The sequence below is a fragment of the Cervus elaphus genome, chromosome 20, assembly GCF_910594005.1.
Source record: "Cervus elaphus chromosome 20, mCerEla1.1, whole genome shotgun sequence".
Taxonomy (NCBI): Eukaryota; Metazoa; Chordata; class Mammalia; order Artiodactyla; family Cervidae; genus Cervus; species Cervus elaphus.
Window position 1 is genome coordinate 80,569,653 of NC_057834.1, and position 27,713 is coordinate 80,597,365.

General features: G+C 36.7%; 1 protein-coding gene across 3 annotated transcripts in view; it reads left to right on the top strand.

Moving 5' to 3' along the window:
• The window catches only part of ZNHIT6 (zinc finger HIT-type containing 6), a 98,252-nt gene that overhangs the window by 38,983 nt on the left and 31,556 nt on the right, over window positions 1-27,713 (top strand). For 2 of the 3 annotated variants that reach the window (XR_006335919.1, XR_006335920.1), the window contains exons 8-9: window positions 891-968; window positions 17,995-18,119. Coding sequence is in view for 1 of the 3 variants with exons in the window: in XM_043878071.1 (XP_043734006.1) it covers window positions 891-968; window positions 17,995-18,119; window positions 22,060-22,100 (244 nt within the window). In the remaining 2 variants the exon portion in view is untranslated. Of the gene's footprint in view, window positions 1-890; window positions 969-17,994; window positions 18,120-22,059; window positions 26,998-27,713 lie in introns of those variants that run through there. The other variant, XM_043878071.1, reaches the window with a different exon arrangement.

Below are 27,713 nucleotides of genomic sequence, written 5' to 3' on the forward strand. Positions count from 1 at the left end.
CTAGATAGAGTTGTTATGAAGCTTTTAAAAAATTACGTATATAAGGTTCCTGGTACAGAGTCTTACACATAGTAGTCGGCACTGAAAGAAGGAAACTGTTAGTATGGGAATGTGTTTCTCAGTAGGAGTTTCTTTTCACCAGGTGATAACCTGCTTAAGATAGTAATGCTTGGTTTGTTTTAAATTTTAAATTGGGTGAATTCTAAAGCATCTGATTCAGTTCTAGTTAAATCTCATCTTCTAATTTTCATAAAAAATGTTGTCTAGACTCAAACCCGACCTGTCGCACACCACACTGTCTTTGGGACCACTACCGTGTTTCTTTTCCTCTTACTGTAGTCGCTGTTGTTTAGTCATTCAGCTCATGTCTGACTCTGCGATCCCATGGGCTGTAGCCCCCCAGACTCCTGTGTTTGTGGGATTTCCCAGGCAAGAATACTGAAGTGGGTTGCCATTTCCTGCTCCAGGGGTTCTTCCCAACCCAGGGATCAAACCCTCATCTGCTTAGCAGGCAGATTCTTTACCACTGAACCACCAAGGAAGCCTTTCCTCTTACTACAAATAATCTAATTGTTATCACTGGTCATATATTTAACAAGAAGGCAAAATACCTGTCATCAAATTGGATACTTTTTTTTAAAAATAAATAAATTAGCAAGATTAATCTGTACAGAGAGAAGATAGGTAATTTTTTTACATTTAGATTGTTGGTTAGAAAGTATCTTTAACACTTTTTCTATACTAGGATAGGTAAATTTTAAGGATTATAATTAGCCATTCATAGATGCTTAGTTTTCCATAGACACAGTTTTAAAATACACTAAAAAAAAATAAAATGAAATACACTAAAAAGCAGTTTTACTTCCTTTAATATGACATTTTTATTTCAGGTTGAAAGCCTACATTTGCTCTCAGACTGGGATCCGAATTTTAATGAAGGTAGAAAATATACAGCAAAATTTAGTAAGGTAAAGTTGCTTCTCTTTCCATTTCTTTAAATGTTTTCTAATTCTGTAATACAACTAAGTAGCTTGCTTAGTGGAAGTGGCTAGTTATTTTACTAATTATCTGGCTGTCAGAAGAGCCTAGGCTTTTAAAAATGACCTTCAAATTAAAATTTTTAGATAATCACACATCATACTATAGGATAAATGCAATTGAAAAATCACCCTGGTTAGAATATTTTAAAATAGCATCATGTGCAACTGAAAGGTTTTAAAATTCCATCGTATTTCAAGCAGGTGTGTGTATGTATGTGTATATAGGTGTCTGTACAGGTGTATGTGCATGCATCCTCAGTCATGTCCAGCTGTTGTACAACTCCATGAACTGTAGCCCATCAGGCTCCTCTGTTCACGGAATTTCCTAGGCAAGAATACTGGAGTAGGTTGCCATTTCCTACTCTGAAGGGATCTTCCTGACCTAGAGGTCAAACCCAAGTCACTTGCATCTCCTGCATTGAAGCAGATTCTTTACTACTGAGGCACCAAGGAAGCCTATTCTATACAACAGAGTTCCAATGTTCCAGGTTTTGCTTTAGGAATAAAGAAATTCGTGTGATAAACTGACCATTGAATATATCACAGTGGAAAGAGCTCTACACAGAACGTGAAGAAAGCAGGCTCTAACAAGCCTTGTGACGTGAGGGTTTTGGTAGCAGTAGGTTCCCTGTCCCTCCTTTAATGGGTTGATGAGGCAGACAATGTTGACAGATCTTTGAGAGTCCCTGCAGTGTGTCCTTAATAAGTGCCAGTTACGTGTGCATTACACTAAATTACAGAACACGCATCTTTTAAGATCTGTGATGCTTTCCCCCTTTCGTTTCATTAGCAAAACTACTAGATCCACTTCAGACTAAATATGATTGGTCTCATCTGCTTGTGTAGCTTAGAGATTTAAGCATCCAAGCCGTGAAAACAAAGCTGGGTTTGAATCCCGGCTCAGTCTGCTGCTGATTACATTAATGTGAGTAAATTACGTAGCCTAACTGCCTTAGTTTCCTCGTCTCTAAACTGGGGGGTAATAATAATCAGGTTGTCATGAGAGATTGAGATCAATATTTAGCACATGGTAAGTGCATGCTTTTATTATTACTATTGTTACTATTGCTGTTATTACTACTATTACAACAGATAAATGGATTCTTACAAAACATCTTCCAAAATTCCTTGAATTCCTTACCTATTATAAAAGGTAAGGTAAATGTAAGATACTGCATAGTTTAAAGTTTATAATGTAGGATAGACTGCTTAGGCCCAGATAGTGTTCATTTTTGACTTGGAAATACGTACTGTAAATCTGTGAAGAGAGAATGGGAATGGTGATCTCAGCTTGTCCTCGAGGACAGAGTTTTCTCGGAGAGTGACAGAAATGCCTGGAGCATGACACAACCCGGAGGGAAACAGTTGGTAAAACCTTTTCAGGAAGTTGCATAGAAAGAAATCCGAACATAGCAAGACAGGAGGATACAAGTGAGATTGGTAGATAGTATTTTAACAAAGGACCAAAGAGGATAAACCTTCACCAAATAAGGTCAAAGGACTATACTGCAGTGAAGATCAGATGACCTAATTCTAGATACTCAACTTCTCTGGGCTCCATTTCCCTATAAGAGCCTTTATTTTCTCTTATATTATGGCTTTCCTTCTTTAGAAACCTAAGAAGGACTTCATTTGGGCCTTGGATTAACCTTTTTAATCCCCAGAGGGGAGACAATGGTAGAATAATAAAGTAAAAGTTGAGTGCTATTGACTTTAAGGAATACCTAGAATACTAAACCCAAGTCAAACTGAGTAACATGAGAAGTATTCTGACTTTCCCTTATCTATGTGGGAAAACATGTCCTCCAGATTTCCCCATTTGAGTTGTTTACTTAAACTCAATGATATATGAAAATGCCATCAAAGAAGAGGAAGCAGTAGCTTACAACCAAGGTCTAAGAATTTTGTTTTTAAAAATTGCCATGCTGCATAGCTTTGATTAGTGATGTTTTTCACTTTAAGGCAGTAATAATGTTAGAAACTCTAAGTGAGATACCCTTTATCCTGAAGGTGGACCTATGTTGGGCTAAGGTACATCCTTATATCTCTGACTGTTAAGTCAGCTTTAATTATAGTTATCCTAATTTCCACAAAACTCCCCAGTTTTATTTCTAATCATGAATAATGAAATTTGATACTATGGAGATACATTTAGAAGTAGATTTTTTTTAATTAAAGATTTTTAAACCTGTGATCATCAGATTATACATTCATAGATAGGCTAAGATGAGAGTTTACATTTCATTGTGTACTTAATAACAGTTACACCATTAAAGGAAAGTACATTCAGAGAACATCTAAGTAAGATTATTATAGGTTATAAAATGCAGGCTTCTAATTTAAGATAAGGAGGATTTTATTATTTCCTGAAAAGTACTTAGAAGGTTGAAACGTATTTTCCTTGTGACTTTCTGATTTTAAGTATATTATACGATTTATTGCACTCTAGTAACTTCAGAGTAGTCTTTTGACCAAATACTTGGTATTGGTGATTTCCACTGGTTGTGTGTTTTCATTCTTGGAGGGTTTATGACAATTGTCCCATTACATAACTGATCAGCTAGAGAAATCTTAAGTTTTCCTGTGCTTTAGCTTTACTTTATTCAACTTCTATGTTTAGATTTAGGTGATCATAGAATGTGTATCTCACCCTAAGGAATTTGTTGCCCTTTAGGTGTTTTCTTTCCAGAATACACAGAACTGAATTTGTATCTTCTTATAAAAGTAAATGGGCTTCCCTTTTAGCTCAGCTGGTAAAGAATCCACCTAACCTGAGTTCGATCTCTGGGTTGGGAAGATCCCCTGGAGAAGAAAAAGGCTACCCACTCCAGTATTCTGGCCTAGAGAATTTCATGGACTATGTATAGTCCATAAGGTGGCAAAGAGTCGGGCATGACTGAGCGACTTTCACTCGCTCACTCACTGTAAATGTATGTCGGCTTAAGTAAATCCATTCATTCATTCATTCATCAGACACTTAGTGAGTACCCACTGTGGTCCAGGTGTTATAGATATTAGACTGATAGCAGGAAGGAAAACTGTTCTTGACTCTGTGGAGCTCACATTCCCAGTGGAGGAGAATTCATGTAAGATACCCTCTTGCACATCATTTCTCACCATGTTTCTGTTTTCAGAGAGTAAATGGGTGTTTTGAAGCAGAAAAGGCTATGACAGTAATACCAGGCACCATCAGAGGCACCCATTATATTGCTGCTAACTTATTGACAAAATAAGTTAGAGTACTCCCAGCTTTGATGTTGTTTGTTCAGTTGTAATTTTTCAAATCTATTAAATTTTAGACCTATATTTTACTATTTACTTTCCATAAAGAATCTTTTCCATAAAGAAATTCAGATGCATTTTCTATTGTTTTATGTTTACTTTGTTGCTGCTTTGATGTTTATATAAGATCCTGATTTTGACAACAATGTGGTTTAAACTGTTGTGGGATGAATTCTTTCCAGATTTACTCAAAAGCCATTAATTAAGCACATTTACTCTCCTTGGCCTATAAAGTTAAAAAATTGGGGTTTATATAAGACGGTAGGGTACAGTTTTGTTGTAATGAAGAAAACAGACATGAAGCCAAGTTGACTGGGGTGCCTGGTGTGGACCTGTCTTCTGAGAGATGGAGATAAGGTCTAGAGAGGGTTAAGGCACATTGAGTTTCACGTTAGCAGTGTCATCGTTTTCTCAGTCATTACTTTCAAAAAGAATGGCCTTTCTATGTTAATCCCTTATTACTAAGCACCCTATTTCTGTATCCTTTGAGCCTCAAAAGCTTCTCATAGATTGCTACATTCCTGTCTTATATTTATCTCAATGAAACATCCCATATGGTGATGAACTCCCTTTTGAAAACAGTGGCTGCTATATGCATCTTCATTTTTATATTCCTCACAGTGCTGAGTCAGTGACTTTCCCATAGTAGGAATTCAGTCTTAACTCTTTTAATAAGTAGTGCGGTGGTGGTTTAGTTGCTAAGTTGTGTCTGACTCTTGTGGCCCCAGGGACTGTAGCCTGCCAGACTCCTCTGTCCATGGGATTCTCCGGGCAAGAATACTGGAGTGGGTTGCCATTTCCTTCTCCAGGGATCTTCCTGACCCAGGAATCGAACCCAGGTCTCCTGCATTGCAGGCAGATTCTTTACCAACTGAGCCATGAGGGACGACCCAATAAGTAGTGTACTAATTCACTTAAATATATGTGTGCCTGCTATGTGCTAGGTGTTGATACCACTTTAAAGCAGGGTTCAGACAGCTTTTTTGCGAGTGGCCAGACAGTACAGTTCCAATTGTCAGGCTGCCACGGAAGCACATAAACAGCTATTGACAATACATAAATGAGTGGGTATGACTATAAGACCTTATTTACAAAAACAGACAATGGACAGGATTTGGCCTGCTGACTGTATTTGCCAATTCCTGCATGCTTCAAATCTCAGTTCTCTAAACTGAGAGAAAAAGAGAGATTATTAAAACAACTGCCAAGTATAATGTAATGTTTCTTAAGAAAAAGCAATTGTTCAGAGAACATGCTTTTTGATATGTAACCTTGACCTGAAGTATCAATAGGTTAAGATTGATCAAGTCTTTATTTTTCATTTATTCAGTTAATATTCTTTGAGTCCCTTCCATATGCCAGCACAATGCTAAGCCCTAGGAACACATAGACATCTAAAAGACTAGCCCTCAATATGCTCACAGTGAGGAATGGAGATAGGTATGTGGTAAATGTTATAATACATATGTATTTATAATACGGCATAGCAGAAAACATGGGCATCTTTGCATGTCAGTTTTTGATGGGTGCACAGACCAGTTGTCTTTACTCTACTTCCAGAAATCGACACATAGAGCCAGGAGTTGAGACTTTAAACCCAGGCCAAATTAAAATATTATCTAAGCTTTGATTTCATGAACGTCACAGAAGACGTTATTACTCTTCTGGGGACTGCCTGTTGTACTAGCACAGATTCTATTAGTTGTTTCCTACTATGCTGGTTGCTGGTTGTCGTTAATGATTTTGGAACACTTTTTTCTTTTTTTTTTAAGCAAAAAAGCAACCAGCAAAAGAATGAGCTATTTCTCTTGGATGATTTTATTTCCATGTTGAGAGGATGTTTTTTAAATAAAAAACTAAAGTTACTTTACTTTCTTTGGATCTGTAACTTGAAATATTTAAAAATCATTTACTGTGAAGTTAAGAGGTAAGATATTTTTCCCTATGCCCTTTTAGGGAAATTGGTTTTGCCTCCATAAAGGCCTCAAGCGAGACCCTCCTGACTTCTTTTTGATTTTCACTAACACCCACCCACCAGCAAGCAAAGACAACCCCCACCTCCACCCCCGCTTCTACCTTAAACCAGAGTGACCCTCCAGCTCAGGTTACTTGCTCAGATTCTGACTTCCTGGACTCTGAATTCTGCCTGCAAGGCACCACCTCTCAGACTTTGTTGATTCTGAGAGCCTGGTCTCTTGCCTGTGTCACCACCTCCAGGTGTCCTTGCTTTTCACCTCGCCCAGACACCTACTGGCTGCTTTTGCTCCGTTAGCAAAAGCATCTCTCCAATTGATTATTTAACCTGTGTTTCTTTTCTCAGAACATTGCTTCTCAGATTTTGGTGTCCATCATAATTATCTAGGACGGATGAAAATGTTGATTTTCAGCCCACCTTCAGAGTTTTGGGTTTAGTCAATCTTACACAGAACCTGCATTTTTTAGTCTCTGCCTCGTAAGGGACCCTGATAGAAGTTATTCCTGGAACCACACTTAGAAACACTGCCCAGAATGGTAAACTCCTTGAGGACATTTTTAAACCCCATACACGTGTCTAACGTGTTTTCTGTATAAGAAGTATTTGATAGATGTTTATGCAGTTGAGTTGTTGAAGTTGTGTGTAGAAATGTGTAACATTAGGATGAATTTTTGAAGTCAGATTTCTACATCTTTAAAGATAGGGTCTGTACATTTTGCCTAATCGAACTAGTAGCAGGAAACTAAATCTTATTTCAGGCTTACAGAGAATGATTGAAAAGTATACTTTGAAGATATTCTAAGTAAAAAAATTATAATATACATGTTAAAAGTTAAGATTTTTAAAAAAATATCCTGCCATTAAGGAACTGAAGACCTTGGAACTTAAGATTATTTTGATAATAATGGTATAGAATTAAGTATATATCAGAGAACATTAAAGGAATTCCAGGATTTCTAAGAACAGCATTAACTACTTTCAGATGCCTTGTCTTATGTAAATAGCCAGAGACCGGTTTTGCTTTTTAGTTAGATCCCTTGAAAATAACTGTGATGAAGGAAGGGTTAGTGACTAACAGCAGTGTGCTCTCTAGATGAGAGAGCACAAAACTTCCTTTTGTTTCCCTTTTGGAATTTAATTGTAGTAATGAATTCTGCAGAGATAAATGGGGGGAAATCACTTAATCTAAGAATCAGTTGTAAACAACCTTGCAGGTTAGTAGAAGATGCCATCATCAGCACTCACTCATCTCATTAAGAGATGCCTTCCCAGTAAAACTGTACTTTAAATGTTTGTAATATGTTTTTGTTTTGATCAGTTTTGTAATAATAATAATTAAAATTATTCTATCCAGAAGAAATTTTAACATTTAAAGCCTTAAGTTCATAGATAATAAAATGAAATTCTTACCTAACATACACATTTTTGTTATAGGGAAGTATAACTGGGTGATAAGTAAAATGTTTTCAAACATGAATGTATTTAAGATAAAATTCTGTAGAAAACTGAAATGGAAAGACAATCAAAGAGAAAGGGGAAACCATATAAGATTTCTAACTATTAATGAAGAACTTGTTCAAACAGTTTTTAAGTTGGTGATACTGGTACCATTCCCATTTTATTTAAATTCCAGTGAATTTACCTAAGAGTGATATAACATTTTCATTTTAAATTATCAGTATTTGCACTGCACTACAAATTGTGTTCTTTATAATCTGTTTAAACTTGTGAATAAAGATTTTTAAATGAAATTTTAGATGTCTGTTTTAAAATGTACAAAAGTATCTTTGTTTTCTAAAGTTATTTTAGGTTATGATAAGCAGAAAAGTGTGAAGAATGTGCATAAGTTTTCCCAAATGGAGACATACACAAATGTTTGCTGCAAGGGTGTTTAAAATCAGAGTTAAATCTAAAGGCTGATGGATGTCTTTATGGACCATAATAAGTATTAATGACACCCTCTTATTGAGTGCCTCCTACTGTTTTTTAAGTACTTTGTTAAGCATTTTATAGACATTGTAATTATGTTACACAGTATATACCTTGGGCTTCCCTGGTGGCTCAGTGGTAGAGAATCCACCTGTACTGCAGGAGATGAGAATTCGATCCCTGGTCCAGAAGTTCTCCTGGAGAAGGAAATGCCAACCCACTCCAGTTTTCTTGCCTTGGAAATCCCACGGACAGAGGAGCCTGGTGGGCTACAGTTCATGGGGTCAAAAAGAGTCAGATAGGACTTACCGACTAAACACCAACATTATACATCATAAATATGTTTCATTACCCAGAAAGCCCAGACTGCAGATTTGTAACCACTAATTAGTGACACCTAGATCCAAACATAGGCACACCTGCTTCCAAAGCCTTGGTATGGTCTTTTCAATATAACACATGCCTCTCAGCGCCATAAATGATCAGAGTACACGTTTTTGGAAGATGTAGAACTCAACCCCAGTTCTTTGTTATCCATTGCTGAGATTATTGATTATTTTCCAAAGTGAGAATCATGAGCAGGATGAGTTCGTGCTCAAAATGGTCTTAACCGTTGGCCACATTTTGGATCTGGACTCTAGAAAAGAGGAAGCAAGGGATCACTTCAGAACTAGAAAATGTTAGAATAAACCTGAAGAATGTCTGCACACATAAAAAAAATATGTAGCACAGGTTGCTAAATACTTTCATCATCTCACAACACATCCAGTGATGAAATGGGTTTCATGTGTGGCATTCTGCTTGAGGCAGTTTCATGATAAGAATTGTAAACGTAGCTTTAGAGAAGTTTACTCTTACTTAGCTCCAGGGAAGCTGAAACTCAGCTGAATGGATGAGTGGTTGAAGTTTCAGCTGCTGTGAACTTGTGACTTTTAATTTGAGAGACTGTACAGAAAAGTAGATCCAAAATGATACGACAGTCAAAGTCTTAACAGATGATAAGCCTACAGTTTCCATAGTAATGATCTCATTTCAACCATGTACTATTTTGATTATTGATTAAGAGGATTATGTAAAACATAAAAAGTTTTCTCTAAAAACTTGGAAAATAAATTTTAACTCTCAGCTTGATGTTAATCCACTAATTTTATCCATTCTAGTTATGCAAGTTACATAATAACTTGCATCAAGTTTTATATACTCTGCAGAGAGAATAATGACATATTGAAATTTCTAGGTGACTCATTTTAGCCAAAGTACCTCATCTCCTTTTCAACCAGACTTCTCACTGAAATTTATAAGTACCAAAACCATTTGAATTCTGTGTGTGTTCCCATATTCTCTATTAATACCTTGTACATGCAATTTCTTCCTAGAAAGCCTTCATCTTTTCATCTCTAGTGAATACCTAATAGTTCACCATTGTAATCCCAGTTCTTGAAACAGCATATGGTACATGGTAGACCTTAGTAAGTATGTGTTGAGTGAGGAATAACCAAACAGGCAAATAATTCTATGGTGTAGTTAATTCATGAACTACTTAACATTTAAATAAGTTATTTGGAGGAACATGATCATATTTTCCAAAGTGATACTTCCTAATGAAGACTGAAGGTGTATCAGACTCTTGCATTTAGTCTAGCACCAGAAGAAAGATATGCTTTGTTAACAGGAGAAAGGCTAATTAAAATTCCCTGTGTTAATTAGGAGAAAATCCATGCAGGGGGAAGGATTTTTAAGAATGAATTAAAGAGGGAAGGAGCTAGGGTTAGCAAATGAAGTGCCTAGGTACTACAGGCACCTCTGCAGCCTGAAAGAACATTTGGAGGTGAATAAGGGATAAGAGAGAAGGTTTATTAGGTATCTACTTAGGTTTAGATTTCTATCATGACACGTGTCCCAATGAAATGTGATAGCTTGTTTCTTTAATTGGCACTTTAGGGTGCCAGTTCTTTAATTGAACTGTAGGGTTCATTTCTGTGAACTTCCATTACCTAGGAGACTATCTTTATCTTAGTGTTAGTCACTCAGTCATATCTGACTCTGCGACCCCAGTGGACTGTAGCCCTCGAGGTTCCTCTGTCCATGGGATTTCCCAGGCAAGAATACTGCAGTGGGTTGCCATTTCCTTCTCCGGGGGATCTTCCCAACCGAGGGTTTGAACCTGGGTCTCCTGCATTGCAGGCAAATTCTTTACCATCTGAGCCACCTTACATGGTTGATACTAAATAAGTATTTGAGGAATTGATTGGTGAATGAATGCTAGGGACTGTTTACAACATTTTCATGTTCATTAATTCTAATGAAGCATGTACTATATCTCTATAAGATAGGGATCGTGGGCTCTGAGAAATTGAGTTACCCAAAGAAACCAAATTACAGTTACAAAGCCAGGATTTGGACTCAGGTCTTTTTGTCTACAGGATTTATACTTTTTTCTACTAACTTGTCCATCATATAAACAATGAACCTAATTCCTGAAAAGTATGTTATTTTCCTGCTAAAGGTGCAAAACTACCTTTGAAGTGCAAAGTCTTATTACTGATACTAGTTTGGCAAGTTACATTTTAGAAACATTTTCACCTATTACATTTAATCTTTACAAGCCTGCTGATGAGCTAGAAAACTTTTACAAGCTAGATAACTTCCATCATTATACTGATGAGGAAAATTGAATACCCTTGAGAAATCAGAGCATGTAAGGACCTGTGATAAGATTGGAACCCAAGCCTTCTGGATTTACAAGTAATTGAGCTTACTACTAATGGCATCTAGAATAAGAGCCTTGTAAAGCCCTCTTTAAAGAATGTTTTAAAATGTGTAGTTGGACAGTTTATTTCACTACATCCCATAGCTTTCATGTCATCAATAGACTGGGATCATCTACCTGTGCGTTTCTGAGCTGTAGAGCTTTCTGAATGGAGGCAGGTGTCTGCACTGCCCCACTCATGACCAGTGCTCCATGACAAGCATGTGGAGTCCTCATTTACACATTTACGTAAGTGTCCCAAAACAAGGTGCAGCAAACTACTGGTTCAACTACTGTTATATTTTTAATATGAAAACTAAGTGAAATTAGATAAGAAGAAAATTTGACTTAGGCAAAATCTGTTTCTAATGTGACGTGGACAATTTGAGTTGCAAAAATTGTCACACGGGAGTATCATTTGGAGATATTTTAACTAATGCCTTTTTCTTTTAAACAGAAGCGTTTAAAAAAAAAAAAAATCTGACCCCTGTATTTAGTTTGGTTTTACATGTGTTAGTTTGGTTTTGCATGTGTTAGTTTGAATTTATATATCCTTTTCTCCCCTGTTCTGGTTCTTCATTACCAATCTGGTTTCTTTCTTCCTTTTCATTTGGATTTTAAAAGATAGTTTGTTCACTTAATCTGTTCTCTTTCTGCTCTATTGAAATAAGTGTAGTACTTTAAAATTACTTATTTTAAAGGAATTTGATAAGTATGAATCTCAAACATTTAGTTTATAATTGATTAACTTTACTGAATTCAGTTTATACCAAGATAAGTCATACTTGAAAAACATTTGCCTATCAGATAACAATAAACTGATTTATGTTAAGGCTAAGCTTTTTTAAACACCGAGAGATTCAGCTGTGTACAGTTTGCACTTTTAACCTAGAAACCTAAATTAAGAAATAAGTACACACAACTATGAAGAATATAGGTAAAGTGCTGCCTTTAGTAGATGAATATCAAAAAACTTGCACAGTTTTAGAGCTGAAGGGATCTTGGTGATCACCTCATCCAATGACCTTATTTTGTAGTGGAAAAATTCTGTGACCTCGGGATTGCTATTAAACTGTTAAATTTGTAGAATATTCGATTTTAGTTCACCTGTTTTTTTAAGGGGGTAAAAGGGAAGATGGTCTAAGGGTCATCAGTGGTTAGATAGGAAATAGAGTGGTTTGTGATTCCTCTCTTTTTTTTTTAAATCTCTTGTTTCCTTTTGAGTTATGGGAAGTTTAAAAAATCCTAAATTGCTAATAAAGAGAGAAGGAAGTTCAAGAACTTGGCCAGTTTCTTTGAAAGTTGGTAACAGAGCTAAGCTTAAAAGCATACCCTTGAACATCAATCCTCTTCTACATATATGATATCAATCACCCTAATACCTGTTTAGCCTCCTGAGCTGTGCTGCCCTTGCGATGCCCTGGTGAAGGTGCCTGGAGCTGGGTCGGCTAGTGAGCCTGTGAGAGTAATAAGCAAGTGAAATAACAAGAGGAAATGTCTAAGAGAGTCCCTAAGGGGAAAAGAAAAGACAAATGTTGGTATGTAAATTCTTTCAAACCCAAGTGGTTTGTCTTGTGGTAGTAGAACCCTTTACTAATGGGAACACCAGAGTTCGTGAAAATTTCAAAAAAAGATGAAGCTTTCACTTAGGATTCAGTGACTTAATGGCTTGCAAAGGAGCTGACTCCTAAAGGTTTTGGGCAGTGCTAAGCTAGACTCTACAGCTTGCCTCACGATAATGGAAACAGAAGCATTCAAAGTAGTTATAGCCTCTTGGAAGTAAATGTAATACAAAATAATGATTTGAAAGTTGTGAGGAAGGCTGTGAGGCTACATTTAAAAATGCAGAACACATAAAAAGTAAGTGTTTCAGTGCTACATAAGTGCCATTCTTCATTATTGAAAATGTTCACTGTTTTGAACTAAAGTTTCTGTAAGAATGAATTGTTATTTTAGGTAAATACAACTGTAAAAGTGTTCACAGATTAAGTAAATGAGTTAACAATTTCTGTGTTTTATCATTTAGCTCTTGTAATAATTCTCTGAAGTGGTACGGTTATTATCTCCACATTCGAGCATGGAATAGGAATTAGAGAAGTAACTTGTCAACTCTCACCACTACTATTCAACATAGTGTTGGAAGTTCTGGCCACAGCAATCAGAGCAGAAAAAGAAGTAAAAGGAATCCAGATAGGAAAAGAAGAAGTAAAACTCTCACTGTTTGCAGATGACATGATCCTCTATATAGAAAACCCTAAAGACTCTACCAGAAAATTACTAGAGCTAATCAATGAATATAGTAAAGTTGCAGGATATAAAATTAACACACAGAAATCCCTTGCATTCCTATATACTAACAATGAAAAAACAGAAAGAGAAATTAAGGAAACAATACCATTCACCATTGCAACAAAAAGAATAAAATACTTAGGAGTATATCTACCTAAAGAAACAAAGGACCTATACATAGAAAACTATAAAACACTGATGAAAGAAATCAAAGAGGACACAAACAGATGGAGAAACATACCGTGTTCATGGATTGGAAGAATCAATATTGTCAAAATGGCTATTCTACCCAAAGCAGTCTATAGATTCAATGCAATCCCTATCAAGCTTCCAACGGTATTTTTCACAGAACTAGACCAAAGAATTTCACAATTTGTATGGAAATACAAAAAACCTCGAATAGCCAAAATAATCTTGAGAAAGAAGAATGGAACTGGAGGAATCAACCTGCCTGACTTCAGACTCTACTACAAAGCCACAGTCATCAAGACAGTATGGTACTGGCACAAAGACAGAAATATAGATCAATGGAACAGAATAGAAAGCCCAGAGATAAATCCATGAACCTATGGACACCTTATCTTTGACAAAGGAGGCAAGGATATACAATGGAAAAAAGACAACCTCTTTAACAAGTGGTGCTGGGAAAACTGGTCAACCAGTTGTAAAAGAATGAAACTAGAACACTTTCTAACACCATACACAAAAATAAACTCAAAATGGATTAAAGATCTAAATGTAAGACCAGAAACTATAAAACTCCTAGAGGAGAACATAGGCAAAACACTCTCCGACATAAATCACAGCAAGATCCTCTATGACCCATCTCCCAGAATATTGGAAATAAAAGCAAAACTAAACAAATGGGACCTAATGAAACTTAAAAGCTTTTGCGCTACAAAGGAAACTATAAGCAAGGTGAAAAGACAGCCCTCAGATTGGGAGAAAATAATAGCAAATGAAGAAACAGACAAAGGATTAATCTCAAAAATATACAAGCAACTCCTGCAGCTCAATTCCAGAAAAGTAAATGACCCAATCAAAAAATGGGCCAAAGAACTAAACAGACATTTCTCCAAAGAAGACATACAGATGGCTAACAAACACATGAAAAGATGCTCAACATCACTCATTATTAGAGAAATGCAAATCAAAACCACAATGAGGTACCATTACACGCCAGTCAGGATGGCTGCTATCCAAAAGTCTACAAGCAATAAATGCTGGAGAGGGTGTGGAGAAAAGGGAACCCTCTTACACTGCTGGTGGAAATGCAAACTAGTACAGCCGCTATGGAAAACAGTGTGGAGATTTCTTAAAAAACTGGAAATAGAACTGCCATATGACCCAGCAATCCCACTTCTGGGCATACACACTGAGGAAACCAGATCTGAAAGAGACACGTGCACCCCAATGTTCATCGCAGCACTGTTTATAATAGCCAGGACATGGAAGCAACCTAGATGCCCATCAGCAGATGAATGGATAAGGAAGCTGTGGTACATATACACAATGGAATATTACTCAGCCATTAAAAAGAATTCATTTGAACCAGTCCTAATGAGATGGATGAAGCTGGAGCCCATTATACAGAGTGAAGTAAGCCAGAAAGATAAAGAACATTACAGCATACTAACACATATATATGGAATTTAGAAAGGTGATAATGATAACCCTATATGCAAAACAGAAAAAGAGACACAGAAATACAGAACAGACTTTTGAACTTTGTGGGAGAATGTGAGGGTGGGATATTTCAAAAGAACAGCATGTATACTATCTATGGTGAAACAGATCACCAGCCCAGGTGGGATGCATGAGACAAGTGCTCGGGCCTGGTGCACTGGGAAGACCCAGAGGAATCGGGTGGAGAGGGAGGTGGGAGGGGGGATCGGGATTGGGAATACATGTAAATCCATGGCTGATTCATATCAATGTATGACAAAACCCACTGGAAAAAAAAAATAATAATAATAAAAAAAAAAAAGAAAGAAACAGACCAGTAAGAGATGGAGCCAGGACTTTGAGTGTTAAGACTCCAAACCCAAGCAACCAGCAAAAGTCACTGCCTCCTTTAACTAAACCCCATGTCCACAAAATGTTACCACATTTATGTTCAATAGCCTTTCTTTATAAAACAGTTTACATAATTTACTTCCTAATTACTGGCAAATATTAATGGTAGACTAAGAGTAACCACTAGTAAGAAAAATCAAAGAAATTCAGAAGTTCAGTGAAGTCTGACCTCTTTTAAGTGACAGACTGGAAAACAGTTCTCCAAGCTTATTGACACTCGATAGCAATATTGCTATGATAAGTTTGCAACATCTTTTAGTAAGCACTAAGTAAAATTCAGTGATTCTAATTAAAACCACACAACATACCAGGTTTGTTTTAATAGTTTCACTTTGGAAATCTAGAGAAGCTTAACGAAGATGTAATATTTTACAAAGAAAATACCTAAAACATTAGATATGAACTGAAAATTCTTTACCAAAAATAATTAAATATGTAGAAAACATTCCCTTATTTGGAAAATGTCTCTTAATAGAAACCTATGATTCATTTAAAATGTACAGAAGATAAGTTGCTACAAGTGTTTGTAGGATGCCACTTGAAAAGTTCCTATTTGAAACTTCAAGTCTTACTTTCTCCTAAGAAAAATTGAATTACATCCATTTTATATTTTACTTTATAAAAGTTAATTGTATGCTTCTATATCTAATTCAGTCTCTCTTTTTTGTATAATCACTGTTAACTTTTAAAAAAATACGGCTTGTTTCAAATGGAAATAACGTGTAAAAGATGTGAAGCATTTATTCCTTGAAGGCTGGAACCACTTTTAAAAGTATCATAAACACGTCTGTATTACATTACACAGGGAAAAGAATGTATGCGTTCTGTGGCCTATGGGCATGAGGGTGACTAGTTTAGGAAAACTGAGTGTTTTGCATTTCAGGTTTCTTTCCAACATAAAAAATATTCTATGATTCTCAAGTGAAGAATTTAATTGTGGTCATGCAAACATAAGTAAAGTTTTGGGTTTACACTTGTTTTCTCACTTGTTACTCATTTCTTAAAAAGAAATCAGTTTTTGTAGTGGGCTAAGCTTTGCATTTTGTGAAGAAATTCTGTTTTCCCTCATTGAAAAACTATTGCATGGGACAGAGTTAGCCTACAGAGGAATCACTACACCAAGAGTTCTTAGTAAATGTGCTGCATGTCTCAGTCAGCTGCAAAGTGTGGTGCAAATAGTTTGTTGCTAACTAAGAAATACCAAAATTTGAATGTTTTACTCTTAAAATTACAGCAGATTCAAATGTATCTCAGTGGCAGCCTCACTGTTGATCACTGGTATTTCAGTGTATTTTCTTGAGTGGAAGGAAAGAGGATGGTGTTCCAGCTGTCAGGCCTGGTATCTCTTGGTATATGTGCTTTGCATGTGAGTATCATCTGTCATCTGTGGAGATAAGAGAAAAAAAGTTGGAGAACTTCTGCACTATATTGGTGGAGGTTCTGAGGTTTTTCCTCTTTGTCATGACATGATAGTCACATGCCAGCACATTCTCTTAAACAGCTCCTAATGAGCTAGCTGAAATTCAGTCCTTTCTTCCTATCTCAGAGAGCAAGCAAGGAAGAATGCTAGGGGCATATAACTTTAATCAACTGAAAAAAAATTGTTTTTAAATAATGACTTGAGAATTTCATACTTTAAAGAATATTAACATCTAATTTCCTGTGACACATTTATTGGCTTATGTCATAGTGAAAGTAAAAGTTGCTCAGTCATGTCTGACTCTGCGACCCCATGGACTATACAATCCATGGAATTCTCCAGGCCAGAATACTGGAGTGGGTAGCCTTTCCCTTCTCTAGGGGATCTTCCCAACCCAGGAATTGAACCCGCATCACCCGCATTGCAGGCAGATTCTTTACCAGCTGAGCCATGAGGGAAGCCTAAGAATACTAGAAATACTAGAGTGGGTAGCCTATCCCTTCTCCAGCGGCTCTTTGCAACCCAGGAATTGAACCGGGTTCTCCTGTATCACAGGCAGATTCTTTACCAACTGAGCTATCAGGAAAGCCCAAAAAATGCAAGTCACTCAGTCGTGTCCAACTCTTTATAGATAAACTCCATATTTCTTATATTTTGTGCTTTTACTTCATTCATGAACTCAAACTTGTTTTTTTTTTTTATTTCAAAATAAAGGAAAGCCAGATTTAATTATATGGTAATATAAATTTTGGAAAATATAATTTAGAATTAAATTTTTACAGAAGTATTTTATAGCCAGTTATTTTACTGCCATATATTACTGTAAAATATCAGGGCTAGTTGTTTGGTTTTCTTTTAAGGCTCAAACTAAATATATTTGAGGAATTTGAATTTTTAGCTAGTCAGTATTTTATCCAAGAAAAATTCAGGACACATCAAATATAGATATTATATAAAAGCCTTTATCCGTTAAGATGAAAATGAATAACTTATTCTAGAGCTTTCCTAGTGTCAAATTATTTGATATGCTTTTGATTTACTTTGGGACATCATAATAATAGCTCTTTTACCAAATTTTCTTAGCAGTGGTAAACTTACTATATTATAAGGAAACAGCTATTGAATCATTGTCGTCTCCATTTAAAATTTTTTAATATAAGGGACTCATATTTTGTTTATGAGTAACTTCAAATAAAAGGGTGTTTTTATTTTTGTTTTGCCTTTTTTCTAAAAGATATTATGAGCTGGATCCTGACAAAAGTCTCCTTGACAATTTGAGGGGCAAAGTGATCATTGAGTACCCAACATTACATGTGGTATTAAAAGAATACAGTAATGACATGAAAGTTCTTCACCAAGGTGAGTGTAAATTTCTTCCTGGTAACTTTTAAATAACTGGTGAAATTGAAACAGTTACATGATTGTCTTTATGTATTTTCTCACTGTATTTACACACATAACTGAATTTCCTCTGTAACTACAGATGATGCTATAAAGAAAAATATAATTGAGCTGTTGCTTCAGTCCTGTTTGAGAGCCTGTAAGCTTTTATCAACTTAAAATGAATGAATCACTGAATGTCTGCCTATAAAAAGATGTCCTTTCCCTCTTTGGAGTTTTTTGTATTTTGTGTTTTTCTAAGGTAATAATCTTTAAGTAACAGTCTGTCTAAGATCAGATAAATTTATTCCCTAGTTAAAACTCCTTAGAGATTCCTAAAATGAGAGATCACAAAACATTTTTAGTATTCTATACTTTTCCCTCTTTGGTGAGTAGTGAAGTTGGGAGGAAGTACCAAAACTGGAAATGGTATGTGTAAAATGTAAGTATATAAGGTGGCTTATCCGTATTTGCAGTTACTATTGAAACTAATTATGTAGCTGAATGTAAATTCTAGAAGATGAATAAAATTTAAAAATTCTAAAAAGAAAACGAAGTTACTTACCTTAACTCAGAACCACTAGATAGCACTTTAAGCTAAGAATTATAGGTACAGGCCAGGTCTCATTGTAACTCCAGAGAACCATAAAATCCTTGGGTTGGAAATATATGGTTCAGGTTTTATTGTTATACCAGCATTATAGACTCTTAATGGGCAATAACCTTTGTTGTAAGGTCTTCTCTGTATGTGTGTATGGTATCTTTTTTTCTTTGTGAAAGTTAATAGAAAAAAATTTTTTAAACTAGCCAAATTTTGTCAGTGCCACAATTTGAAGTCAAATTTTTAATTGGCAAACATGAAGTTTCTAATAATCAATTAGCTCTCTAAATCTTTAGGTTAATTCTTGACTTTATGTTTTGTTTTGTTTACAATTTGAGAGCATCCATTTTTATTTTTTTCAAATTAAATTAGAAATTTCAATACTAAATGGCCAGTTTCACTTTTTTTTTTTTTTTAAACTGTGTAAAACCTTTCTTTTTCCTTAATATAATTCACATAGCTCTCTCTCTAAATGTTGGTTTCAGGGAAAGTTGTTTAGTAATACGGGTTACTAGCCAGAGCAAACATTGTCTGTGTAAATAAACACAGCACACACAGCTCCTCTTTCACCTTCTTTAGGAATGCACATTGAAGTAAGGCTTCCTGTCACGAAGCAAAGAGAAAAGGCTACTTTTGTAGTGTACTTGGAACCTTATGAAGTAAAATTTGGTATTTTTTGGTGGTTGTTCGATATTTGACTAATTTACATGAACCTTAAGTGACTTGCGCTTTCAGTATAGAGGATCATTCAGAGCTGCTGTAGCAGAGAACTGAAGAGGACCTGACCACATCAGTGTCACATCATGAATACATGCGCTCTAAAAACAATGCCAGGTCTTCCTGTAGCTGCATTTCTTTGTGTAAGCACTTCAAGGTGGCTTTTTCTTTGTACATTCTCACAGCACTGGATATTCTACAGGGTGGTCCCTTAGTGCAGGGGAGGGCAGAAAAAGGGTGTTATATAAGAATGGGGCATTTTCTTTGGAAAGCCTTGAGATTTTTTCTCTCTCCAGAGGCAAAAAAAGTTGGATTTTGATCTCGAGTTCATAGCAAAGGTGTCTCTTCTAGTTTGGGGGATGTGTATTTCTGGCCTGGGATTCAGCTGTTTTCACATTTGATAATTGTTAAAATGTTTGTTATGAGTATAGATGGCCATAGTTTATTTTTTTTAAAGTCTGCCTCCGTCTATGGGCAATAGACAAGTTTTGTTTGCTTTTGGCTTTTTATGAAATGGAAAAGGTTAAGCAGTTAATGTAGCCCCACTGGATTGGAGGCGTAGAGTGCTGCCCCCACACCTTGTATCATTGCAGTGGGAAGTGCTCAGAGTGGTGTTTCTTGTCTCATAGGTCCTGTTTGCCAAACTTAGCTGGTAGATTTAAATAACACAGTAAAGGCATGCTACATTTCAAACTAAGGAAAAAAAAAGAATGGAGCTCCATTAAAAGAAGAAAACTGGGCAACTTCAGTAAGCAGCAAAAGCAAAAGCATCCCAAACTGCAATACCAAACAGCACAAAGCCCATTAACTTAAAAATTAGCAAAATATTTTTCTCTAATATAACTCAGAATCACAGAATACTTCTGCCTTTTTAGGTTTCCCAGGTGGCGCTAGTGGTAAAGAACCTGCCTGCCAGTACTGGAGACTTAAGAGGTGCAGGTTTCATCCCTAGGTTGGGAAGATCCCCTTGGAGGAGGCCGTGGCAGCCCACTCCAGTATTCTAGCCTGGAGAATCCCTTGGACAGAGGTGCCTAGCTGGCTATGGTCCATAGGGTCTAAAAGAGTCAGACACAACTGAAGTGACTTAGCATGCATGCACACAACCCAAAAATGATTACTTGAATTAGTGAAAACACTAACATAGAAGTTACTTATATATCAATCCTTTATTTATTTATTTAGACCGTGACATGAGGCTTGTGGGACTTTAGTTCCCCCACCGTGGATTGAACCTGGGCCCTCAGCACTGAAAGCACTGAGTCTTAATCACCAGACTGTTAGGGAGTTCCCACATCAGTCTCTTCTTGGGCCAGTAAATCCTTTCTTCCTTTCTCCTGCCTCACTCCTGCTTACCCCCTCTCTCTTCCTTTCTGTTTCTGTGGGAGGGGGGTAGGGGGGAGTGGGTTGGGGATGGAGTTCAGGCACAAGAACACACATGGCAACCTTACAGTGCAATGAGGTCTATGATGGTTTCAATCCTGCCAGAGGAGAAAACAACTAACTTGTATTATCATGGAGTGAGACCTGAAGGACTCTGCTATGAAGGACTCTGCTTGGATCTTTATGAATTTCTATAAAGATCAGGACCATATCTTGGGAAGAACCTATTTCAGTGCCTTCCTTGTAAAAATGGCCCGATGGACACCAGTTTGGTTGCTGGTACAGTGTTACATCTAGGTACCATTGGCAAACCAAGGAACTTGGCAATTGGAATATAAAGCAAGATCCAAATTTATGGTTCTAGCATCACCTCTTATTAGCTGGGTCCTTGGCATTCACTCTGCCTCTGAGCTTTATTTTCCTTACCTGCACAATGGAGATAAAGGGCTATAAGCCTCAAGCAAATAATCTGTATATTAACCTTAAGAGTTTTCAAAGTGTTTATGTGCTATTTCCTTTTAGCTTCCCTGTACAATAAAATAAATAGGGCAGTTATTCTGGTTCCCATTTTGCAAATTGAAAAAAAAAATCTATAAGTTGGAGTAGCTTACAGTTATATTCATTCAGTATACATGCTACACTGGGGAAATAAATATAGGAGAGAAAGGCCCAGTGTCTATCCTCGTAGAACTCTCCATTAGTGAGTAAAGCATAGTTTTGCTGTAGTCAAGACAGCTCCTTTAAAGGAGCTCCATTTCTGCTCTCAGTCTCCTTTCCTATGAAAAGAAGGAGATGGCGATTAGCTAGTCTTCTGTCAGCCCACATTCATTCACTATATACTGACCCTCAATTTTAAGTTTAAAAAAAATCCTGGAAAAATTTATTCCAGCCACACTTGGCCAGCCTGAGTGATAATAGTGGTCTGTTCAGTGGTGCAAGTATCAGATCCTACCCACACTGTGAAGTGACCATTCCTGAGTCTTCCGCAGAGTCAGGAAGGATGTTACCTCACAAAATATAATTGCCACTTTCAGACATCATTTCTGTATTTATTGTGGCCAGAATTGTATATCTCAGCTGCCTGGGACATGACATGGTTTGTCTGTCCCCATGAGCAGAGCTGTTGGTATGAATCAGAAGGGAGGAGAGAAGAGGGAAAAACAGAACAGGCTAAACAGAAACAGTATACACACTTGGCTGTATGTTTACTTATTTTTTCAGTGAATAGTGGATCTACTAAGAAAACTGGTGATGAAAATTGAGCACTTCTCTTGGAGGAAGAATGTGGCCGTGCCCAGGTAGTGGCAGAGGACCCTGCTGGAAGATTTGGGGGTACTTTCACTTGCTCGTTGGAAAGTTTTGTTTCTCTGAAAAGTGATTAAACCATCTTGGAAAAAAAATGTTTTAATGTATTTTCTAGCTTCCTGAATTGACTTGTAAGGCTCAGACTTTAATATGCTTTATTCTGTAGGCTGAAAACTTGGTTAGTTTGATCCAAGGATCCTGCGTTAGCCAAAAGTTGGCCTTCTCTCTAGCAGAACCTGACTAAGGAACGACCATGTGGCACACCATCTAGCCACAGGAGGACTGGTCTCTCAGATGCCCATTCTTGTCCTTGGGATTTGTATGTAACTTCACCTCTTGAGACAACTGAATGGATCTTTTATACTTGGGTGGCATCTGGTATTGATGTCCTATGTAAAAGGTTGTATAAGTACTAGCAACTGCTATTTCTTACAGTCAGTTCAGAAAATCAGTGGCTCCACGTTGTTGTTTAAACCATCAGTGCTCACAAATCTGGCTTTCCTTGTTCACACAGTGAGCTGTGTCTTACTGTGAATTCTGTGCCTTTCACCCCATTCCAGCTCTCCTCTTGACATTACCACACGGGGTGTTGTGATGAGCAGTTTTATTCTGTGTTTGGAAACATCTAGCAATAGCTAAAGAAGAAACACTTGGAACTCTTCAAAGTGCTTTTGGAATGTGTATGTGTACTTATGTATATACATGATTTAATGTATACCTTATGGCAGCTCTGTATACATTATGATCTCACTTATTAAAATTAAAGTTTCCTAGTTTTATTGGAATTTATAGTTATGAAATTGCAATATGACTATAAAAGATTATTACATCTGTATTGCATCTGTGTACTTAATGGTTAAGAAAACAAATGATAAAATTGAATATCAGTGAAATTCATTTTTAGTTTACAGTTAGGATAAGTTTTAGACCAAAAAGAAACCAGAGGTATTCATTAAAAGAGACTTGGAAAGATTAGAAATATTAAAAGATAATGAGAACATTATAAGCACAGAAGAAACTTGTAGAATACAAATATATGTAATTTGGGGTAGAAATTGGAGAAGAGCATCTAAAGACAGTAATGGCCCAAAGACCTTTGATATAGAGTAGTGGTAGAAATGTGATTCATAGACAGTAAGGGTTAAGCATTTGAAAAATACATATACTTCCTAAAGCAGCTTCAGGGATCTTCTCCTCATATATAGTAAAAACTTTGTGTAGAATTATGTTTTTCACAATAATTACTGGATTGACAATTAAATGGGATTTCACAATCTTAACAGTGAGATTTAACTTCTTGAGACAGGCAAGAAAGAGAATGAATTGAATCAAACGTGTCACAGAATTGTTATTGGGAAAAGTGGGATAAAGTACACAAAAAGAACATGTGATCTGAGTATCAGGGTGGAGAGGAATTTCCTGACAGTGAAATCTGTTATGATGTAGTCTCATTTCCAAGAAAAGTGTTGAGTTCCATCCCGTCTAGAATTTAAGTTGAAAAACTGGACAAAAACCAAAGGATTTATCCTGTACTTTCCCTCCCTGGGAGGGGGAAAAAAAAAAAAACAACAGAAAAACCCCACATGATCTAACGCATCTTTACCGTATCTATTGTCTAGAATTCTGTTAGACTTTAAATTATGGACTATTCCTTAGGAAAGAATATAGCAGAGTTCCCTTAATATAACTATATCATTTGATTAATATGCACATTTATTCCCACAGAATTTACAGTAAACGTGTTTTAGTGAATAACTATGTCAACTGCTTGGATGGGGTAAACTTGGAATAATTCACTGAGAGCCCTTTAAGTTTGTAGCATTAAAACTCAATTTCTTTTTTAGAGGCCTTCACCATTTTGGATTCCTGACAAATTCTGATGAATAAACAAACTCCCTGACCCATGTTAAGTTCAACATCCTGCATTTCATTCACAAACCATATTTTTAAAGGAGAAAGGCTCCACCTGGCCTTTATTTTTTAAACAATGATTTCAAAGGGAAGGTAGGCCTTTCATAATTGCTAATTATTACATATGGGATTAATAGACATAAATTTACAGTAAACAAAACTTGCACCTGTTCATATTATAAATAGGAATTAAAGAGAGTTACTATAATATTCCTAAGTGTAGTTGAGCCAATTTGTTTCACTGTAGCAAGTGATAGGGTTCAGATTTCACTATGTGTAGTGAAATGCTAAACATAAAACATTAAATGCCAACAATTTACTTTATATGTTTTGTTTAATTTGTTTGGCATATGCAGTGTGTTGTACCTGATTTCATATCAGGCATTAAATTTTAAGTAAAGATAACCTAAGCTGCTTTTATTTAGTCATAAATTACTGTATTAAAATGTGTTAGGTTTATTTTCAGGTAGGTATTGAATACTTTTATTAACCAATCATCCTTCAACTGCAAGTGTCAAAAACTCAAACTAGTGTCAGCATGAAAGGCAGTTTATTGACTCCTGTGCTGGGAAGTCCAGGCATGACTGGGTCCAAACAACAAAGAAGCCATCTGTCTTTCCATCTCCCACACTTGACCCTGTTTTTCTTTTTTTTCCCGTGAATTGGTTTTCTTTGCCAGGCAAACTTTCTCTTTGGGGATGCCCACTTTGGAGTGGGAGGCAGTGAGGTGAGGATAGTAGATGAACGCTTTCGACAGTTTCAGCTTACATCATCATACAAAGCTTGGCAGCAAATTATGTAAAACTGGGGGTAAGGGTTTTCATTTTAACCAGATTAGATGACATTCTATCCCTGAGCTGATGAGGAGTTCCCCCAAAGGAAGGGGAAATTACCAGAAAAAGGAAGGGTGTAGGGAACACTAGAGGAAAGGTGGTTCCTGAGAAGACAAAAGAAACAAACAGATGTCCATTGCACAGTTATTGGAATTTGAGTAGCAGGGGGTTTCTGATTTGAAATCACATAAGGAGTAAAATTCAGAATTAATCTGCAGGCCTTCATTGGCTTTAACTAGAGATTTTAGTTCCTACTTGTGCCATTGCTGCTGAGTTGCCATTATAGGCTTTTTTTTTTAATGCTTCCCATTTGTGTTTGACATTATGTTGCTGCTGGTTTGATCAGATAGATGCACGGAGCACCAGTCTGTTTCCAGGATGGATTTGGAAATTGCCAGTTTTGTCAACACATGAGAAATACTGATTTTGAAATTAGAGTTGTACTGGAGGATAATGCGTCAAAAAAATGAAGACTATTTTAGTATAAATAGACCCTTAAACCTCTGAGGATCTGTACTTCATTACAAAATATTTTCTTTTAACTTTGGTCAGCTGAAAGCTATCTAAAGTATGTGTGCGTGTGTTCTTTAAAATGAACTAAAATGTGGACATTTTCCATATTGAAGTGTGGTGGGCTGCACTCATTTTGAACTTCATAACCAAATGCACCCTTTAGCCTTTGATAAGCTGCTACACAATTCTGCTATTGCCAGTTTTGTTTTCTTAATGAATACAATACCACTTACTCTTCATGACTGGGCCCCAACCTAATTTTACAGCCATTTCTTTCCTTCATCTCCACCCTTTAACTTCAGTCTCGTAAAACAACAAAAACACTACCATATATACATCCCAAGCATTTCCCCCCCAGAAGTGCCTTTCTCCTTGTTCATAATCTCCATATGAGCATATTCTCCCTACTCTCTGAGACTCAGCTTGACCAGTCATGGCTGTGAGCCTTTCATGTAGAAACCATAGTTATGTTCACACTGCATGCGTCTCCTGATAGGCAGACGCTCATGCCACACTGGTTGTTAAGTGTTTTTAATATCACACTAATAATAAGGTTAATAACTAGTGTATATTAATAAGCTTACTAAATACCATGCACTGTTCTGACAATTGTGAGCCAGCCCTATGTCTGTCTTGTACATCTAAGAAAATAGCAGGAGCCCAGGAGTCTCTCAGGCTGTCAGTGCCCATCTCAACACCCTTCTCTGAGATTAACTCACCCTCTGCCTCCCCACTTCCAGAGACAGCCTGCCATCTCCTCACTCACCTTCACCCTCTCTTTCATGTTCCTTGCCTCAACCAAGAGTTGGGATTTGAGCCCACGTGCATTTGTGAACAGGGGCTCAGGTGGAAAATGGAACTGATTCATATTATGGTAGACAGCATTATCGATGGGGTTTACAATAAATCCATTTTACAGATGAGAAAACCAAGGCAATAGAGGTTCAAGCTTATCCTTAGGTCACACTGTTAAATGATGAATGATGGGTGTTCAATATTTGCCTTCTCTTAATTCCTCTCAGAACCTGGTGTTATCTTTCTTCCTGTCTATATAGTTATTGCTAAAACTGTTGTTTAAGTGGTCTTGAAGGCCAAATCTGTGGTTGATAATTATGGCACAATATCAAGCAGTTTCTGGCATAAAGTAAGACCTCAATAAAGACTGGATATTGAGATAAGTTGGGAGAAGCAGGGAAGCTCTCTAGGTTGAAAACAAATTTTTAAGGTTTTGTTATAGATTGATATCTCTCAATCTATAGCAAAGCCCCTGACTGATAAGCTAATATTAATGTCTAAAAGCATAGAACATAGGCACCATTCTAAGCACGTTAAAACTGTTAATCACTGATTGCTCACAATCCAGTGAAGTAAGTACTGCTGTTTCATTGACTCTGCAATGTCATTAGTGATAAGATGTGCCATTTTATTAACAGAAAACAATGCTGCCAATTAAACTGTGACAATGCTTTTTAGAAAATGTAGAATGCCTATGCAAAAAGCTCTGTTAGGTGTTTTATTTCAATAAACCTCAGACTTTGTCAATTGTAAGACATACCATTTTGTATAGCACTAAGAATAAAAATACAAGGCTCAACAAATTGTGTGACACATCCTGACTTGAGATGTTAAAATATGGAAAAAATAGCTAGAATTGATGTAATGTGATATTGAGACAAACATATCATTCTGTGCTTATATTTTAAACAAGTGAAATTAACTGGGTAAGGCATTCCTAAAACTTCACAGTCTGACCTTTATGACTCAGACCACATGATGCAGCAATTCTTAATGAACTGCTCCACCACTGTCTGTGCAATTTCCTTCAAAGTCACTGACACCCATTCTGCAAGTTCTGATGCTGGTGTTTTCTTAATCAGAAGGTATTTAACAGAAAGGTTTTGGTCAGCTGTTATTAAGACAATGGTCTGTGCAATGAGGGCTTCCCAGGTGGCATAGTGGTAAAGAATCTGCCTGCAATGCAGAAGACACAAAAGACATGAGTTTGATCCCTGGCTTGGGAAGATCCTCTGGAGGAGGAAATGGCAACCCATTCCAGTATTCTTGCCTGGAAAATTCTGACAGAGGAGCCTGGTGGGCTTCAGTCCATCGGGTCACAAAAAGTCAGACACTGACACCCATTCTGCACATTCTGATGCTGATGTTTCCTTGATCCAGAGATATTTAACAGAAGGATTTTGGTCAACTGTTATTAAGATGATGGCCTGTGGAATGAAATATTGAAAGATTGCTGATGTCCATTTGTGCCACCAGAAACAACCACCAACTCCACATATGCACAAGCAATGACAGGTA